This window comes from Protopterus annectens, chromosome 7.part0, assembly GCF_019279795.1.
Source record: "Protopterus annectens isolate FY-2018-M chromosome 7.part0, PAN1.0, whole genome shotgun sequence".
NCBI classification, from domain to species: Eukaryota; Metazoa; Chordata; order Ceratodontiformes; family Protopteridae; genus Protopterus; species Protopterus annectens.
Genome location: NC_056739.1, coordinates 883836302 through 883858367, shown reverse-complemented (window position 1 = coordinate 883858367; position 22066 = coordinate 883836302). Strand labels below are relative to the sequence as shown.

General features: G+C 38.3%; 1 protein-coding gene across 1 annotated transcript in view; it reads left to right on the top strand.

The window, feature by feature from the left end:
* The window catches only part of ACSBG1 (acyl-CoA synthetase bubblegum family member 1), a 415596-nt gene that overhangs the window by 255867 nt on the left and 137663 nt on the right, over positions 1–22066 (top strand). Inside the window, exon 8 of the mRNA XM_044077462.1 lies at positions 3013–3189. Within this exon, the coding sequence (XP_043933397.1) occupies positions 3013–3189 (177 nt within the window). The remainder of the gene's footprint in view (positions 1–3012; positions 3190–22066) is intronic.

Genomic DNA, 22066 nt, shown 5'->3' with positions numbered 1-22066 from the left:
GACCTTTTCCTTATCCAGCCTGGTGAGAGGGACATTTGTGTATCTCATGATGGAGTCTTCTATGACTAATATGTTTGGTTTGGTGTTTTGCCTTAAGAGTTTGACAGGTAAGACACTAATGCATGAGCTATCATGTGTATTGTGTTCTGCACTGGCAGCATTATGCGTAGAGTGCTTGTGTTTGTGTTTGTGAAGACTCTGGTGTTTAGGTATGTTTCTGATGAGGACCTCTGCATATGTAGGTTTGTGTGACATGGGTGTGGGTGGAGTAGGAGGTGAAGTGTGCATGCTGACAACACTCTCATTGTCATATGTACTGACTGGTGTGTGAGAGAGCATGGATTCAAGGTTCTTAATATAGCTGCATGTCTCACATGTAGAGTTGGTGAAGAACAGGAGTAGAGGTTTGTTGGTGAACATAAGGTAGTTGCTACACTGGCTTAGGATGCCCATGGCGACCAAGCTGGCTGGAGAAACTGTGGGAAATTTTCTGTCCATAGTGTTAGATAAATTTATATGGCCAGGAAAAGAGGTAATACGTAGGAATGGATAGTGGGTGAGAGTTGTGTTGGTACCTCTGAGTCTAGGCATAGTGTTCCACCTGACAGTAGAGCAGGGCCACAAAAAGCAAAGTGCTAAGGGAAAATTTAACAAGCAAAATGTTTGCATCTATAACCACCAACAGTAACCACTGCTACGCAGCACTGCATGATGGTGTGCTACATACAAACAAGTGCAAATACAGGGCTTAAATAAAACAAGAAATAACCCTTTTAACTCAAACTAACCAATAAGCTATTTGAGCTGTAGTTTGATCACCCTCGATTAAATGGGACCCAGACAGCACTCTCCTCCCACAAGGGTGCAGAAAGGCCTTCACCAACAAAGATGGCTTGAATTTGATACTCAGAAGTTACAAAACAGACCCAGAAACATCTAAGCTGGAAATGGGCTATGCTATAGCTGAACTAGTTCAGGATACAGTAAATTGTGGCAAAATAGTAACTACCTAAGAACTTACAAGAGTAGGTGTTGTATAGATATGCATTTTCTGAACAATAAAAAACTATGAAACTCTAATAACTTGCATTATTGACTGAATGTGATTCACCAGAAAAAAAGAAGTTAACAGGGGATAAGGCAGTAATATGAGACAAAACCAAAGACAGGTAAGAAGTGGACTTCTCTAAGTCAATTGAAAACTTAATAGACCAACAGGTTTTGCAGCAGCATGCAGCAACATGCATTTTTCTGAAGACCAAAACAATGACGCTCGAATGACTAGCATTACTAATGGATTGTAATTCTTTAGTAATTTACAAGAAAATGAAGTTGATAATGAAGGTCTGGCAGTTGGTGCAGGGGATTAAGGCTTCAAACTCTTAATGAGCTGTTTTCTGTAATCAGGAGTACAGGGTTTGAGTCTTTCTACCGCCATTTGATTTTTGACTATGTGTCTTAACCAGACCGTACACTGCTCTCCTTGGGGCAATGTACATTTGATATATATATATATATATATATATATATATATATATATATATATATATATATATACATATATATATGGGAAGCAGACAGCTGATTGAATGCTCAAAATACCAGCACAATCAGTTGAAGATGCATTTGCCCAAAGAATGCCGACATTACTTAGTACAAGATTGCGATACAGTGTGGACTGCAGACTTAAAACCTTTTCCCCACTGTGTTGGAGTCTCGGAGTTGGTATATATAATCAGCAGTGGGTGTGGGGGATGTAAGGAGGGGATTGTCCCCTTGCAAAAAGCATGATTTTGCTTTCAGTTAACTTTCACTTTGCTAATTTTTGAACATTTGTGTTCAATATTTGACTTTTGAAAATTTGGTTTTCAATTGAGTGCCTCAGCCTTTCTGTACCAGAAATGGAAAAATAGTGACATTTGTTTACACCCTGAGGTCCTTTACTATGGGAGTTGATACTTTATCCAATGCATGACGCACAATTTGTATAGCACACCCATGAGGTCACTGCACCTCAGACAAAGAATATACCCCATTTTGTGGACTTTTTCTAATTCATTTTAGGTATTACCACATTGTTAGTGACCTAGTTTAGTTAGTTTAGAGTCCATTCTGCTTAACAGTAACTTGCAGATGCTATCTGACCTCTGACCTGCATACAATCTACATTCAGGCTTGCTGTCCAGCTCCTTCCTTTCCGCTTTCTCTCCTTCCTCTTCTCCCCCTTTCCTTTTATTTTCTTGTTTCTTCACATGTAAATATGCACATACACTTTGCTTTCACACATGTTCTTGACTGTAACAAGAATGTAAACATCGACATAATTGCAGTTTCCTGTATTTATGTATTATATGTGTTGCCCTCTGTGCATGTGCACAGTTTCCTATACTTGTGTATTCTATCTGTTAATACCATGTTGATATACAGTTTTCTGTTACTTTTCATGTAACTAGGGCTGAGTCTACTAATGGTCATTATTGTGATCTGTGCTCTGCCCCAGTAAACATATATATAGATGGGTCCCATTCAGAAGATCGACTCAACAGAAAGTCTAACTTCATATGGTTGAGACCACATGACCAACTTTCTGAAATATCAAAGCTTTTGAATGGAGATTACACTACACTGAGGATCAGGGAATATATCCTTTTCCCCACTGTAGTGTGACCTTGCAGTTGGTGGGAGATGTGGGGGGTACAGGGGGCTTCCCCCTGCAAAAACATAGATTTTTGTTGTTTTCTGTCATTCAGTTTTTTTGAAAATCAATCATATGGTCTTGACCATATGGAGTTCAACTTTCCATTGAGATAATCTTCTGAATGGGATCCATATACACACATACATGCATACATTCATACATATAAATTGGCCGTATAAAATAAAAGGATCAATTATTATTCCTGTATGTGACCAAAAAACATAAATAATATGTAACTATTAGAAATTATTTGTTGGTATTGCATTTATATGTACCTTAATAAATCTTGGAATTGTTTTTGTTTCTGATCTCAGATAACATGGACAGCGGCACATGCCAGCAGAGCTGGGGACATGCAACCTGCTGAAATAAAGCAAGAGATTATTGTCAGCTACCTCCCTCTCAGCCACATCGCAGCTCAGATCTATGATCTGTGGACAGGAATAAAGTGGGGAGAGCTGGTTTACTTTGCAGAACCTGATGCATTAAAGGTAAGTGAATGAATGTGCAATTGTGTTAAAGAAATAGTCTTGCACGAAATATTAATGGAAATGTTATTACACTCCTGTGCTAAAATCTATAAACAAGTGGCTCCATTTCAGCGAAATAAGGTATATTGTTTTAAGTTTTGTTTTTAAGTCCTCTGCCTCCATTGACCTCAGACTTGTGTCCTTTGTGCCAGTGTCCTTATTACCCTTCCGGTTTATTGTCCTGTATACAAATAAAGACAAAAGGTGAAGATTAGCTATTGCCCTGTATATAAATATATACAAAGGGTGAAGATTAATTATTGTCCTGTATACAAATATAGACAAAGGGTGAAGATTACTTATTGTCCTGTATATAAATATTGACAATGGGTGAAGATTACTTATTGCCCTGTATATAAATATAGACAAAGGGTGAAGATTACACTTTTAAACTGCAGCCTCTGTAACACCATAGAAAGCTTGGCTTCTAATGATCCTCATAGAACCAATAACCTAGCAGATGCCTGTGAACCTATATTCATACACAAAATACAAGGGTAAAAACTACCATGGGAATGTAAGGGAAGCCTTCTAATGATCCTCACAGAATAATAGCCTAGTAAGTGCCTGTGAACCTATTAATCTATGAACCAAGCTATGGGGCAGATTGTCTGAAAGGCTACACTAATGAGCTAGTAATGGAAGAACTGTTTTTCTGTGCATGCCTTCATCCCTACACACCATGCAGTCTCCATTTTTTAAAATCACATCCAAGAGCACTGTATCTTATGGGAAGGGATGCAGTGATTTCAGTAACCTGTCCATTTGTGCGATCAGTCCTGGCTGGTAAGATTCACAGAGTTGACTTTTAAACAATCACAGAATTATTATAGGAGAATAGGGGGAGGATGCCCCCCCTGTTGTAGAAGGAAGGAGCAGTCCACAGAAATCACAAAAATTGATAGGCCAAAGAAGAGCCATAAAGACGATAGAGTGGACTGTTGAGAATAAGAAAGAAATTATGCATTGTTACTATTATGCAAAAAGCCCAGAATTTCCAGACACAAGATATATAAAAAGATTAAGAAATAAGTTAGAGGAAAGAAAAATACTTCCGCAAGAAAAACTGTCAGACGTTTCAAATAAAAATTTGGGGTCATTAATACAACAGATTTTGGAAAAGCAGTATATACATCAAGAAACTTTGATCTGTTTGGAAAAAGAAGCATCTGAGGAAGTACAAAAATGTAAACAACAAAACCTAGATATTTTTGAAAAGCATAAAAAAGAAATATGGACATGGGAAAGAAAGAGAGATTTGATATGACGCGGTATTTATGCAAAGGCGAAAGCCAAATTAATCAACATAAAGAAGGCATCCCGAAAGATATTCGAAGAGAAATACAGGGAAAGGCATCCAGATATGGAGAATTTCACAATAAATAAAATAATATCACAAAGAGGGAATGTAGAAAAGAAGATCAGTAAAGTAGAAGTTAAAAAAATAGAAGTTGAAGGTATGGAATGCCTACGAAGTGAAGGATTTGATGTAGAAGGTCTAACACAGGTTACATCCCTCCATGATGGAACGAGTCCCCAAAGTAAGGAGAAACAGGAAGATTAGGAGACATCTGAAGAAAAAATATAGACATGGGAAAGAAAAAGAGATTTAATATGGTGTAATATCTATGCAAAGGAAAAAGAAAAACAATATACAAAAAGAGCAGCACCAAAGATATTTGAAGAGAAATGCAGGCAAAGGAATCTAGCCATGGAAAACATTATAATACAAAAAAATAAGAAGACAAAGAGGAAAGTAGAAAAGCAGATCAGTAATGGAGAAGTTAAAGAAATAGAAACTGAGGTCATGAAGTACCTCCAAAGTGAAGGACTCAGTGTAGAAAATCTAATTCAGAAAGCACCACAACAGGACAGAGTAATGGAACTCCAATTAAAGGGAAACCAGTGGAATGGGAAGCAACTGGTCAGGTGCCATATGATGATATTTTGGAGCCTTCCACAGAAAACCAGTATAAACATCCACTTGAAGGTGGACAGCAAAGGAAGGAACAGGAAACTGTGGAAACTCTGGCACAGTTAATGCTGAGGCGTGACAGGCCAGTGAGTTTTCATATGACAGAGGAATGGATAACACAGGATGAAACTGAAAAGAATGTGCCACAGGAAGATGTAATAGAACTTTCTATAGAATGCCTGCAGGAAATGGAAAACAAAAAAATGTGACTCAGTTTAGAAGAAACCAAGCTAAGAGAAGAGTTGCTTGACTTAATAGAGATAGACAGACATATTAAGATCAATTAAAGAAATAAACTGCAGAAGGTCACTAAAACCCCAAAAGGCAGAAGTTTGATAAAGCAAATGAACACAGTAATTAGGACTGTCCATAGAGATCCATGCGATATAACAGAAGTAAACAGGATATATCACTTTGCAGCTAAATTAATAACTGATAAAGTTCTACCACAAGAACACAGGGCAGTGAAAGAGAGAAAGGGGAGAAATAGAATACCATCATGGAAGTATCGAATAGAGAAGACCATAAAGCAAGTAAGATAAGAAGTGTCACTTTTAGAAAAGTATAGAAGAGGGAACAGGTCAACAAAAATACTCAGAAAGATAGACGTGATAAAAGCAATGCGCAATATTAGAACAGATCAGGATCTATCATGCACTATAGCAAATAATAAACTAAAAATCTCAGCACAGATGAAAAAACTTAGAAGATATGTAGACAAATATGAAGGCAAAGTATAAAATAAGCAATTTATTGATGACCCAAAAAAGTTTTATAGAGAATTGGGAAATAAGTTAAAAGGAATTGAAAGACCACCAAAAAAGAAGAAATAGATAAATTTTGGAGAAGTATCTATGAAGATCCTGTGGAACATAATAAAGATGCTAATTGGATAGAAGAAGCAAAAGAAAGAATAAGAAGTTTAAAAATACAGGATATGAAATGGGAGGAAGTAACAACCAGAGAGAGTGAAACAAAATTAAGAAAAGCTTTGAATTGGAAATCCCCAGGCTCAGATGCAGTACCTAACTTCTGGTTAAAAGTGTTAACATCTTTGCATGAAGATTTAGCCATGAGTAAGAATTATTTATATGTGCACCCCTTGCTATAACAACAGTAAAAACAATGCTCCTACTTAAGAGTGAACCTGCAAGCGACCCTAAAAATTATAGACCAATAACTTGCCTTCTGACGACATATAAACTACACACTGGAATTGATGCCAGCCGACTTTATAGTCATTTAGAAGAAAACTCAATTATGGCAACAGAACAAAAGGGCAATAAAAGAAAGTCATATGGAACAAAGGATCATTTGTTGTTAAATAAAATCATAGTGGAGAACTGTAAAAAGGGGAAGAACTTAACTATGGCCTGGATTGACTACAAAAAAGCATTTGATAGTATCCCGCATTCATGGATAAAAGTGTGCATACAAATGCATAAGATACACCCTACACTGATCGATTGCATTACAGTGACCATGAAACAGTGGCACACCACTTTGCAATTAAGCATGATAAAGGACAACTTATTATTTCAGGGATAAAAGTCCAAATGGGGATATTCCAGGGTGACTGTCTGTCACCGTTGCTATTCTGCCTTGCCCTTAATCCATTAAGCTGTCTACTTAACAGCTTAGGTCATGGCTATAATTTGGCTCCTAGAAAACAATAAAGTGCAAAGACTTCTCATCTTCTCAGGGTTTTGGATGAATTGGACTCTTTTTCAGAGCCTATTGAACCTTTTTTAGGCCCCAGGAGATCAGAATGTCATTTGGTCGATTGTGCAAAAGCAACCCAGGAAAACTCAGATCCAGGTTTTCCAATGAATTCATATGGGAACAATTATGGATGGAAAAACATGGGGAGGAAGGGCAGATAAACAACATTACACAAGATACTAATGGAATAGTTTTTGAACATAAAGGTTTTAAAATTTTCAATTATACATCTACAGAGTTGGAGAAAAAACATTTTGATTTGTTTTCAAAGGGATTTAAGTTTGTTAGGTCTAAGTATGGGGACTTAGCTCACATTTTAGTGGAATTGAAGTTATACCTTAGAAAATTAAACCTTAAATTAATACATAAAAAAACAGTGGATGAAAGTTCCACTTCAAATAAAGGTTTGGTTAGGAGTAGTATTTACAATCCCCCTTTACATCCGGCTATATACACATTTGAAAATATAGTTACGAATGAGATTTATGAGGAATATATGAGTAATAGAAAGGAAAGGCGACATCATAATTTGAACAAAGAAGAAGAGGGTTTGTTAGAGGCCTTAATAGTACAAAATAATATTAGAATTATGAAGCCGGATAAAGGAGGGGGAGTAGTTTTGTATAACAATGAGGAATATAATAATGCCCTTACCGACATTTTGATGGATTTGAACACGTACACTTCGGTGTCTTATAATGAGATACAAATAGCCTATAGGAGGATTGACTCCTTATTGGATGAATACTTGATAGAAAATAGAGTAGAGAAAATGACATACCACTTTTTGAGGCAACTATATCCAATTATTCCACAATTTTTTGGAGTGCCAAAAGTTCATAAATCCATTCCAGAGCCCCCATTTAGGCCAATAGTCTCAGCAAAAAATTCCAAGACTCACCCTTTAGCAGTTTATATTGATAAAACTATTAAAAATATTATAACAAAGCAAGAACATCTGATTAAGGACTCTTGGGATTTTCTTGGTAAAATAAATAACGATCTGTGGTCCGAAGAATGTAAATTTATAACCATAGATGTAAAGGACTTATTTACATGTATCCCTAGAGTGGAGGGTTTCGATTTTTTTGAAGAAAGTATTCATAAACATCTAGATGTACCCCACGATCAAAAATTATTAATATTGGAACTTATGGAGGTCGTATTAGACAATAATTTTATAGGCTTCCAAGGAGAGTACTATAGACAAGTTAGTGGCATAGCTATGGGGGCAGCTTGTGCCCCCATCTACGCCAATTTGGTGATGTTAGAATGGGAAGACAGATATATATTAAAAAGTAGATTTAGGAGGCAAATGAAATGATACTTGGGATTTTTGGACGACATTTTTGTGATTTGGGAAGGGTCAAAAGAAAATATGGAGGAATTTATTTATTATTTAAATCACACCACAGATTTTCTTTCATTCACACACAATGTCGAAGACCAGAGTATTAACTATCTGGACATCACCATTAGTAAGGTACCACAGGGTTTTAAGTCCAGGATTTTTCGTAAGAGTACATGGTGCAATAGTTATCTGCACCACGACAGTTTTCATCCATTTCACCAAAAAAGAAGCCTTATTAAGGGACAGGCTGTTAGGATAGCGAGGATGACCTCTGACTATCAGGATTTATTAAATTAATTTATATTTTTGGGTGAAAAGTTTGTGGAAAGAGGATACCCAAGAGAGATGGTGGGTAAAATTTTGGAGGAAGTTTACACTGGTTGGGGGACTAAATATAAGGCCTTATTAGGCCAACCTTTCACAACTGTAGTGGAACCTGAGAAAGAGACAAAAAAGTTTTTAGGGGCATGTGTTACTGAATATAATGGGTTTTCCGAAGTGTTTACGAAAATAGTGGAAAACAATTGGTCTATATTAAAAACTAACAAAGAAGTTTATGAGGTGGTAGGTAATAGACCTCATTTTATATATAAGACAGGAATAAATTTTAAAAGGTTGCTCGAAAAGGGTAACCATTTAGACAACATCAAAAAAGCAACCAGTTCATGTGGTAGATGTGGGCAATGTCCACACATTTTCAAAGAAGAATTCATAAAATTAAAAAATGGTTTAGGTAGTACAGTAAAATTTTGTAAGGGTAATTGTCAAACCAAGATGTTAGTATATTTGGCTATTTGTACAAAGTGTTCATCATTTTACGTAGGGAAAACCGAAAGGGCACTTAAAGATAGAATATATGAACACATATATGATATAAAAAATAGGAAAGAAACTAGTGCCCTATACAAACACTCGGTTTTTTGCACTTCATTTAGTGGTTTTAAGTTTGGGATCATTGATTTGGTTAAAAATAACCCCAGAGGAGGGGATATGAGGAACACATTACTTAATAGGGAACTCAGATGGCAATTGAGGCTGAAGGCCAATATAAGTCCAGGCCTGAATGAACATATTAGTATTAAGGCCATTTTAGCAGAAAGGGCAGGTAGAGTGTGATGTTATTGCTGTAGGCCACATCATTTTAGTGAAAATAGGGCTACATTAAAAATAAATATATGTGTGCATATATATATATATATATATATATATATATATATATATATATATATATATATGTGTATACATGCGTGTGTATAGAATAATATATATATATATGTGTATATGTATAAAAGGACATTATTAAGATTTAAGTTTTATTTATTTTAACTTTTATATCATGATTGTTTTTAAACAATCTTTTGTTTTATTCATTAATGTATTTTCCACACTTGTGTAGTGTGGGGTGTTTGGTGAAACAACTAAAGAGCCAGAAACCACTTGGTGGTGGAGCTTTAAAATTTAAAAATTTTGTTTATTGGTTAATTAGACTAATTAAGACATTTTGTATAAATTGAGGGTGGCACCAGTACTGTTTTATCTGAAGAAGTCTCATTTGGCAGACGAAAGCGCTCATTTGTTTTGGTAAATAAAGAACTGAAGATTTACATCACTAGTGGCTTGGAACCTTTTTCGTTTTTCTATTGCTGGTTTGGACTTATAAAAAAAGAGTCTACAATCCTATTTAAATACGCTACCAATACATGTAACTCTGTACAATTTGCAGGAGGAGTCATTACTGAGCACACTGCGGGTCCTGCGAAGAGCACTTTTGGCTGACATCAAAGAGTGAAACAATACTAATTTCATGAACTTTAATTGTACTTTGACTTAGGAATTTGGTCCATTCCTGTCATAGTATTAGAAACTTAAAAGATTTGGAGAAATTAAAAAAAAAGAAACACATAGTCTTGTTGCATCTTAGATAATATGTTCACTAGCTACGATGAAGTACAGTATTATAGCTGGTTTGTGGAATGAGTTCCTTGTTTTCTGCTTACTGCTATTGGATTATTCTAGTTTAAAATCCTAAAGAGAGTAAAATGGGTATTAGAAGGCAAATTTCACAAAACTGCAGCCATAACAGTTACTAGCTCTAGACTGACTTATAAACCTGTCAAAACTGATTGTTTACTATGGATTTGAAAATGAAACTAAAGCATCTTATAATTAATGGTTGTATTTAGTTATAACTTTGAATCTCAAGTAAGACACAGTAAATGCCACAAAATTAAACATAAACACTTCAGACTAGTTTCAGTAGCAATGCAATTGTAAGCACAGTAGAATAAATATACCTTCCTGTTTTTTTTTTTGTGGCAAAATGAGTCAAAACAGCACAGCACTTGATATCAGCTTGTACACAGGAATGCAGTTTACAGCAGTCCGAGAATAAAGACAGCAATGGTGCTCCACTATGTGCAATATAAATTATACAGGAAAAGTGAAAGAACCAATGAAAAACTGCTAAAAAACTACCCAATGGTGCTTAGCTACCCACAACTGCAACAATTACCCCATTGCTAACAGAATAACTACTATTAGCTCTAAACTGACTCACACACCTGATCAAAACTGACTGCTTACTCTAGATTTGAAACAAAAACTAAAATAGGGCAGAAAAATGCAGCAAAAATGAATAAATCACTTGGAAGCACAAAAAACATTTACAATGGTGGAACAGTAAAGCAACTTCCCTTTATAGCTGAATTTAGCTATAAATTTCAGCAGGACAAAAAGAACATTTAAAGTAGCTTACATAGCAAAAAGGAAATCAAGTATAAACACAAAAATTACTTTAAAAGCTGTAAAACAATTACAATTAGTGTTTGGCATTAAATACATAACAATGAGAAATGGTGAAAGTGGAGCCATTATCTATTTCATCTTACAAGACTAAATGCTTTAGACACTACCATGCTCAACCCTAACTTAAGTACCTCTGTAGATATTAAATGTTCCAGTCTTCAGCCATTATCACATATCCTTGATGAAAGACTATAGCTTCTCTCATAATATTTGTATATGTTGTCTCAGTGCTTTTTGTGGAATATATACTCTACAGCCAATGTAATTCTAATGCCCTAGTAACACCATCTTGTAACTGTAAATATTCTCTTTACTATCTGCCATTTGTTCCTCAGTTTTTATACTGATATCCTTTTTAATTAATATTAAAACCCATTTCTTTTTCTCTCTCCTCTTTTTTCAGAAAAAGACTTCACCCCTTCAACTTTTCTTTACAAAATATTCATGTTCTTTATGACTCATGTGTTTCTTGTAACATTATTATCTGTACAACACTAATGTAAATATAAGTTTATCTTGTCCTGTTTTTTTTTTCCTGTCCCCCAACCCATTAACATCCTAGACAAATAACTCCAATTGTGATGTAGTAAAACATATCTTTATTCTGCTTGCATATATTATTTGTCTTTATGTTATGATTTTTTTTTCTTTTCTGTTTTTATTTTTGTATCAATTCATATATTTATTTGAAATATTACCCAGCCATATCTGATCTCTTATTTTCATTTGAACAAAACACAGTTCCTTCTCTATTCCAAAAATAAACAGCATATTAACTATATACATATTTTTCTCAAGACAGTAGATCTAATGATCTATAAAAAAATCAATGTAAAGCTATTGTAGTCTTTTGTAATCAAACTCAAGCACTGATTTACTCCTTTGGCCTAGAGAACACTGTTTTATAAATCAAGCATCTGTTGCTTTTTTTCACGTCTACAGATAGCAAATTAATACTCTTACTTCTGAACCTGTCCCTCTATACTCATGTTGCTTGATAGCCTTACTGGCCTTACTGTCTATCTTTTTCATGCAGTATATTTGTCACTTTAAATATTTATTTCTACAGTTTGATCATCTTTGCAACTAATGCACATGTTTTAAGACTTTCTCTTTAACTTAATTTTCAAATGATGTAGCTCTTTTCAAAAGGTCAAATGTACTGTCTAGACAAATCAGCTCCTTCCTCTTGTAATCAGTCATAGCTTGTCAAGAAAGGCATGCTGCATTCAAATAGCACCATTGACAGAACAAGTCAGTCTGCTGCAGACTGAGAACCTCCTGTCCTGAAGACTGACAATAAATGTGATATTATCCTGACACCATATACTTTTGGAGAGTTATTTTCTTAATGATTTTAAAATATTTTCCAGTGTGTATTTTACATTTTAGTCATACCCAACATATTTGCCAATAACCCTCCCTTCATTTATTAAACTACTTTCCTCTGTCAGTGTTTCTAATGCATCATTTTTGTGACTTTTGCAATATAACATACTTCCATTCAGCAGACTTGCCTCTGTAATTTTGTATTCATACCTAGACCCAATGCATGCATTACCAGAGCTAACTTTAAACATTATTTTTGCTTTTTCCCATCATATATTATACTAGTTGGTTAAGTTAGGGGAGAATTTCCTCCTGGCGATACTCTTAGTGGTATGGAGGTAAAGACATTTCCCAGATAACTGGCAAATAAGCATACTAGTGCCACTGTACAATAACAAAAGGGACATTCACAACTATGGGTAGTATAGAGTTATCAAACTCCTGTCATACTGCACGAAAGTGAGGCTGTTGGTCAAATGAATACACAAAATAGTTGAAAATAAGATGGGAGATTAGCATTTTGGTTTTATATCTGAATGCAGCATAACTGACCTGAGATTTGCAGTGTGACATCGTGCAGAAGAAGTCAGTCAAACTGGGCAGTCCTAGGCTTGGTGAAAACATATGACAAGGTCCCAAGAAAGCTAATTTGGGCAGTCTTATGGTGTTCAAAGTACAAGAAATGTTACCAGAATTAGTACAGAAAACATATTAGGCCTCAAGACATAAGCATGATCACTGTTTAGACACATAGAGGGATGTTCTCAGTAAGAGTGGGTGTGCATCATGGTTTAGCACTGAGCTCACTGCTGATGTTCTTCGTGTTTCACTGTTGCAGTCATCACATTTGGGTTATCTGCTTGCAGTAGCCCTCAGTCGGCCTGATTAACAAAGTCTTGGGTCCTGCGTTGGTTGCGGTCCCTTCTTCCATGACGTCAGGTCATCAGGGGTATAAAACATGCAGCTGATGCCATTACATCAGTCTTTCTTACCGTGCGGTGCCCAAAGCAGAAGCAGTTAGCAAGTGCCGGTCAGCCGACTCCAGAAATTTTCATTTTTGAGTTACAGAACCGAAGTCCTCAACTAAAAGCTAAGTAACCCATTGGGGAAACTTTTTCTTGCTCTAAACCGATGTCAGTAAAAGTAAATAATTGCATTACTTGTGGAAAGCAAATACCTCATAAAGATTTTCATTCGTACTGTATTCCTTGCCTAGGCCCTGACCACGACGTACCTCGCTGTCAATTTTGTGCCTTATTTAAACCATGAACTATCAGTGGTTGGTATATTTTTGCTGCTAAATATTTTGGTGCTCAGTTCAGTTATCCTGACATGTCTTCGGTAAGCCATCCGACTACCGACATTCTGAAAAAACGCAAAGATAAAGACAGAGACAGGCCGCCTAGGTCCGAAGCTGCCGATGACACTTCTCCTAAGCCAGTCGCCAGTTCACCGGTACTCAGTAAGATGCTTTCGCAGCTCCTGATACCCACTACTTCAGATTCACAGGCCTCTACTGAGACCCATTTGGAGTCCGGTATGCCACGAGATGCTTCAACTGTGGAACCTGTGGATGTCTCTACCTTGGATGGGTCTGGAGCCGCTGTGCAGGCACCGGCTTCTGAGGGTGTATTCAGGCCTAGTGACTTGCATATTAAACCGACGCCATCTTCTTCTTCAAGGCTGAAAACTCGAACCATGCCTAGAAAACTGATGCCCAGACCGCATGGTCAGGCCTCTATGCCTAAAAAAACAAACGGTAAGAATGGCTGAAGATCTTATTACTTTAATCAGGGGAAGCCAGCCTTCAGGATTCTGAATTTTCTGTTTCCTCTGATGACCAGGATTTACCCTTATCTACACATGAGGATTCTGATGCTGAGGACTCTATTCCCTCTGCTTCCCCCCCAGAGGATTTCTCTTTTGGTGAAACCTTGCATACTCTCAGGGAACTATTTTCATTGAGAAAGTCAGGATTTCTCTGATTCTAAAAAGAGGCTTAGGGATTTCTAACTCCTGACCCAGCACAGGCCTTTAGCCATACCTCCTGTAGTAGACATTGTTGATGATGCCTTTTCTGAATCTAGTTTGGCCCCTGATTCTTTACTTCCTGCTCCCAGAAAACCTTACAGGTATTACAGGGTTCCTGATTCTCACAAGTTCCTTTTTAAAAATCCTACTGCTGATCCTGAAACCATTTCCCAGGGACCCAAGGGCATTAAAGCTACTACTGCCAAAAATCCTACCCCCTCTGATAGAGATTCCAGGGCACTTGATAGATGGGGTAAGAAGGTATACACTTCTGCAACTTTGGCCATTAGGGGCTTAAACTGTCAGTTTCATATGTTAAAGTACCAGCAGCATATTACTGAATTGCTTAAACAGAAAATGATGTTGATTCCTGATTGTGCTGAAAATAAGGATTTACAGGATTTATTGCACTCAGCTGAACAAGTTGGAAAGCATACTTTGCAATGTGGTTTTAATTCACTAGAGGCATCTTGCAGGCTGCTGTGACTGGGTTTGTACTTAGAAGTCATGCTTGGCTTAAGGAGCAATCCTTGTCAGATCATGTTAAAACAAAATTACTGGATGCTCCCTTAAATCAGGACCGCCTGTTTGGCAACAAGGCAGAAGAAGTTCTTAAAAAGATGGAGGAAAAGGCTAAATCTATGCAAACTGTTAAAGATTTTTTACAAGTACAACCTCCAAGGTTTAGTAGGCATTGGCCTTCCAAGAATTGGTCCTTTCCTGCCTCTTCCAGACCTTCCCAGTCCAAACCTAGATCCAGCACAGCTCCCAGGCTTCAGTCCCAGGGTATGCACAGGACTAAACAGTGGGGAGCCTCCACTTCCAAATCTGGGAGTAATAAAACTCCCCCTATGGTAAACTGTCTCAGTGACTTCTTTTTAAAACTTCCAAGCACTTCTCAACTGATTGCCCCTTTGGGGGGAAAGATTGCACTTCATGCCAAGAACTGGGAACTCATTACCCAGGACAAATGGATTTTAAATATACTGTTCCAGGGATACAGATTTCACTTCCACATGTTACCAACACCAAGCAGGTGGCCAGATCTACCCCCAAATCAGTGGGCAGAGGCCCAAAAGCAAGTACTTTCTCTCTTAAGCATAAGGGCTATTCAATTGGTACCAGAAGAGGAAAAGGGACAAGGTTTCTACTCAAGACTTTTCCTGGTACCCAGAAAAGACAATTCATGGCATCCTATCCTGGACCTGTCTACTCTAAACACCTTTTTGGTGTATCCAAGATTCAAGATGCTGACTCTTCACCAGTTGCTCCCTATGCTAGGCAAAGACGTCTGGTTGGCAACACTAGATTTAAAGGAAGCATACCTGCACATCCCAATCAGGGAATCTTGCAGAAGATACCTACGCTTCAAAGCAGGCTACACACACTATCAGTTCTCTGCATTGCCCTTTGGCTTATCTACTGTTCCCAGGGTATTCACAAAGTGCCTAGCTCCAATTATTGCATTTTTCAGGCAAAGAAATATTCAAATATACCCATTCCTGGACAATTGTCTAATTCAGGCAGTAAGCCAGGACATACTTTTGAATCATCTGGCTTTTGTACAAAGGGTGCTAACTTGTCTGGGGTACACCATAAATGAAAATAAATCACACCTGATACCCTGTCAACAAATTATATTCCTGGGAGCAAGCTTCAATACAACTTCCCAGATGGCTTTCCTCACGCCAGAGAAACAAATTCATTTGACAACCTACTTCAAACAAGTGGCCACAAAAACCCTGCTATCTGCAAGGCAAATACTACAAGCCTTGGGGTTCATGGCCTCCTGAATTCTTCTAATTCCATATGCAAGACTGCATTTGAGGAAACTACAATGGTATCTAAAAAGCCTGTGGTGTCAACATTCTCAGGATCTAGAAACAATGATTCCTATCATACCTTGCCTATGCCTAGAATTCCTTTGGTGGGCAGAGACCTGCCACCAAAACAAGGGACTATCATTTACACTACCCCCTGCCATCCAAATCCTAACAACAGATGCATCAAACTATGCATGGGGGGCTCACCTGGCAGGGAGGTGCTTTCAGGGCAAATTGAATCCAAGTCAAATGCACCTGCATATCAATCAAAAAGAAATGTTAGCTGTACAGAATGCTCTGACAGCCTTCAAGGACCACATTCTTCCAGGACAATTAATGGTAAAGACGGACAACACCACTGTTATGTGGTACATAAACAAGCAGGGGGGTACACATTCTTACCCCCTCTGCAGACTAGCCATGGCATTGTGGAACATAGCACTGAGCTACCAAGTGCATCTACAAACTCAATTCCTGCCAGGAAAACTAAATACAATGGCAGACGAACTAAGCAGAAACCTCATGGACCCACACAAGTGGAAACTGGAACCAACGATCTTCAACATGTTGACAAGCAAATGGGGGAGCCCAGATATAGACCTGTTTGCCTTCCCCCAGAACTATCAATTGGACAAATTTTGCACAAGGACTCCCCACAAACAAGCTTGGAAAGTGGATGCTCTGTCCTTCAGCTGGAAAAACCTTTCAGTTTATGCATTTCCTCCTCTGCTATGCTCTCCAAATTACTATTAAAGATCAAGCAAGACAAACCAAGGACGATTTTGATTGCACCAGACTGGCCATGCCAACACTGGTACCCCCTCTTGCGCAGTGTGTCACCGTTGGCCCCATGGCACCTGCCTCAGACTCCTACACTATTGTCTCAGCAGGAGAACCGGATTCTGCATCCTCAGCTTCAAACACTGAACCTAGCAGCCTGGCTAATTACCTAATCTCTCCTTTACCATCCCTCAGTAAACCAGTGATGGACATCATTTTAGAGGCAAGGAGGCCTAGTACTAGGAAATCTTATGCTGAAAAATGGAAAAGATTCTTTGCCTGGAGCCAGTCTCAAGGGATGAGTACAGCAGTGCCTAATTTACTTCAGATTTTACAATATTTAACTGAGATGTTTCACAAGGGCCTGTCTTTCTCCTCCATCAAAATTCACACCTCAGCCATTTCAGCACATTATAACACAGAACCTCCCCTCTTCTCTCATCCACTACTCAAGCAGTTCCTCAGAGGAGCCAAAAATGTACGACCACCCAGGAGAGCTCCAACCCCAGCCTGGGACCTTAACTTTGTATTGGAGAAACTCACTCTTCCTCCTTTTGAGCCAGCTGCTACTGCAGACTTAAAATTATTTTCTTGGAAAACAGCTTTCTTTTTAGCAATCATTTCAGCAAGAAGGGTATCTGAATTACAGGCCTTTATGGCAGTGGAGCTTTTCATCATCTTTCATGCGGACAGGGTGTCCCTCAGGACCAATCCCTCCTTCATGCCCAAGGTGTTATCCAGTGTGGCCCTTAATCAGTCCATTCATTTGCCAACCTTCTTTCCTAATCCACAGAGCAAAGGGAAATGGATACTGCACTCCTTAGATGTGCAAAGACAACTTAGATTCTACTTGGACAGGACTAAACCTCAAAGGAAATCTGAACAACTGCTGGTGGCATTTGCTGCAGGGGCAGAGGGAAAGGCTATTTCATAGCAAACCATTTCCAAATGGATAAGCCTTTGCATTCATTTCTGCAACAAGCACCATGGAAAACCTATCCCACAGGGGATCAGACCCCACTCAACCAGGGCTGCTTCTACCTCTACAGCCTTTCTCAGAGGCGTCCCTACCAGGGACATCCTAGAAGCTGCTACCTTGAGTTCTGTACATACTTTCACCAAGCATTACCATTTGGCAATTTTCTCTAAATTCAGAGCTGGCTTTGCCACTGCAGTCTTGCAGGGCCTTATAGCTGGTCCTAATGCTATCTAAATTCCTCCTCCCATCCTTAGCTTTGGGAATCTAACCAAATGTGATGACCGCAACAGTGAAACACGAAGAACATAGTACAGATGTGTACACTTACCATATATGTAAATGTTTGAGTGTATTCACTGTTGCAGTCCTGGTTACCCTCCCTCCACCCTCTGACTTCTTTTGGCTATACCTCTACTCTCCTTTACTATGTTCAAAAGCTTTTTGGTGTATTTGCTTTTTTGTTGGAAGTATAAACTTATATATATTTATAGATTTAATTGCTTCCCATTAGGGGGGCACCTGACATCTGGGGCAAGAAAAACTGATGTAATGGTGTCGGCTTCATGTTTTATACCCTGACGACCTGACGTCATGGGAGAAGGGACAGCAACCGATGTAGGACCCAAGGCTTTGTTAATCAGGCTGACTAAGGGCTACTGCAAGCAGATAACCCAAATGTGATGACTGCAACAGTGAATACACTCGAACATCTACATTTATGGCAAGTGTACACAACTGTGCTTTCGTACTGGTATCAGACTACTTTAGCAAACAGGTTGGAAGAAACAGATCGACAAAGGTGCTGTATGCAGATTATGTGGCAGTATAAGCAGACTCTAAAAAAGAAACTTCAGTAAATGAAAGGAAGATGGAAAATAAAACTGAACACACATGGGATGAAACTGAGCACAGTGAAGGTTCTTGTCATGTCTGCAAATGGGGAAATCAGAAGAAGCTGAAAACTGAGTTAGAAGGGAAAATAGTGTAACAGGTTAATAGCCTCAAGTGTCTGGGAGGGATGGCTGAAGGAAATGGAAGCCTGACTGAGGAAGTCAAAGCCAGAATCAGAGGTACTGTAGCCAAATGGCACACTGACAGTGATAAATGTATTTATTTATTTAATTTATTTATTTAACATCTGTTTACTGGGAAAGTCCGACTGGACACAGGTTCTTTTTCAATGGAGGCCCGGGGAGAAAAGCTCCAGGAGTAACAGTAAATTTTAATGCACAAATTACAATAATAAATAAAGTATAAAGTAAACAAAATGTAGTAGATGTATAAAAATACAGATTTGTTACATCATGACATAATTGTTGGATATAAGAATAACAAAGACACTGAAAAGGTGTGCATAACCCCTCCTATTCCTACTCCCCCCACCCACCTCCTAACTACACTGTGGCCGATTCTTCTCGCGTTAATTTGCCCCATACCTGCTTTATGCTTTTACTGCCGTCCCCCTCTATACCTATGTCCTCCCTCACCTTATAAATATTACCCAAACCAGGGGTCGCCATCTTTCTTCTCTGACCCACACTTGGCTGCTGTGCGTCCTGACTCGGACCCTGTCCGACAGTAAGTTAGGACATTGTTATTTCTGGCATTTATGACTAGAACTGTGTATATTATAATGTTTAGCAGCTTTATCCTCTGTATTTCAAGACTTTAATGTGTTACATCTTAGTCGTTGGTTAACATTCTCCCCGCGCACACTTAACCTACTCAGCATTGTGCACGTGGGTTACAAACTGTACCTAGTTTATGTTTCTCTTGTATATTTGCCCAGGAGTTGGTATAATTTACTGTTTTAGTAGCGACAACCTTTGTATGTTGTAACTTGACTGTGAAAACTTTATTTGTTGGTTTCCCTCGTACCTTACATGCCTTAGTATCTCAGCGTTGTGCACGTGGATCACTAATTACTCATTTATTAGCTCCACTCCGCTCTATATACTGGGCATTGTTTCATGTTACTCGGACTCTATTTGAACATAATATTGTGTACTCTAAGAGCCTTAACAAAATTGGTGATAGCAACCTTACCGTACTTTTCCCTTTAACAGCTGCAAAGCTTATTCCACTAATGTAACAAAAGTGAATTGGCCTCCTCAAACAGTGCGCTTGTACTTTCAATTGCATCCATAATTACCTAGTCAAATACAGGTTTGCTGGATTGTACTATCCCACTTAAATTCAGTGTTTGATTTGAAACCCACAGTGTATATGCTTTCACTAAGCTTGTGAGAAGTAAGGGATTTCAAATTAGCGTTTTTCCTCATTCTATTCACTAACTGACGATAGCGACCTTACTGTATTACTTCAGTTACAGCTGAGCAGTATAGGTAAATACTTCAGCATAACTTAATTAGACTTTGCAAACGTTGTGTTGCAAGCTTGTCTCCACTGTCAAATACCCAGCTGTCTAGAGGTTGGCGGTATTGTTCAAGCTCCCCTTAGATAGCGACTTACTTTTAACCTCTGTACTGATTACTCCTACTAACCAGCGAAGAGAAAATGCTCTTAAATAGCGTATCTTGCATCAGTGCCTCCTTGTACAGTTTTAGCCAGAATCAAGCGCTGATAAGCTCCCTTATCACATGCCACTTGCTCTATTACCGACTAGAAGTTTGAGACCGTATCTTGACCTGTCTCTAAAGTTGTTTACCATTAACCTGGTTTGCTCCTGCATCCCAATGCACACATTTGTGTTTGTAAAAATATTACAAAGTATGTAATACAGTATTTAGTTGCTGCCTTCATTTTGAAATATTGTTGAAGATAAAGCTACATAGGCTTAATGCTGTAAAGCCAGTCCTTTTATTTTGTAGCTAAATAGTGATAGCTTGAATAACTGCTTTCTTAGTAACTATTTGACATACTGCTATATAAAGTGAATAGAATACTGCAAATTCTGTTGTACATTTAAAGAAATGTCTTTTAATTTTGACTGCATGCTCTGTAGCTAACAAACTTTTTTCCTCACTTTCTCTTTTGTCTCTCTCTCCCCCTCCCTGTAACAGCCTTCTGTTTGCTACACCTCCCTACCTGCTGACCTGAGTATATCCAATTGGACGCCCAAGAAATATAATCTGTCCTATGTGTTAGCCCTCCAGCTCCTTGGGGGACCTTACTCTGTTTGAGACAGTTAAGAAGTATGTCATGCTATAACTTATAAACAATCTGTATTAAACGTAAAGTGATTTTTTCTTTACAGTGAAGATAGCCTCTTAGTTAGGTCTGCCAGCAGCCAACCCCCCCTCTCATCTGGCTTTTTTTCACTCTAAATTAACTGTTCCTTTGGTCCATACCTTCTCTATATCGTAGTAATCTTATCCTCTCCCCTCCCTCCCTGGCCTTACACACATTTAGGAAATCATTGTTACTGTAATCCAGAGACTGTCCACTAGGTGGCACCCTACATTAGCACCTGTAAACCTATCCTTTCTCACCTGCTCTTCCCTTACTACCAACTCCCTCTCCAACCTTCTCTTGACTGACTAAGTCTTCCTCTCCCCCTGAACTTATCCATCTTTATTCACTCTTTACTCCCCATACACATATACCTCTCCCAGCACCATAACATTTCCCCATACTGTATTACTCGCAGACTTACCTGCATATCTTCTTTCCTTACTGATTGTCATCCTGACAAACTACTCTGGTGTCTCTGCCCACTCCGTTCGCCCTGCAGGCTCACTCTGCTCCCCTACCCTGCCCCCAAATTACACAGCCCCATTGTAACTAAACTTATACACCCATAACCACACCCCCAATAGAATAATCCAATCACACTTCCTACCCCTGACCATACCCACCCCAATCACTAACCATACAGACCACATCCTTACTTCCCCTAGAACTTAACTCCTCCCAATACTTGTCTACACCATCCTATATATCTCCCTCTACTCATTATTCCTACCCCTCTAATTATCCACCATACACTCCTTAGCTATGTCTTTCCATTCCCATTTCCTACTACTATTCTCCCTCTTATCCATTACTCTAACTACTACCTACCTCTTAACCTCCCTCGAAGA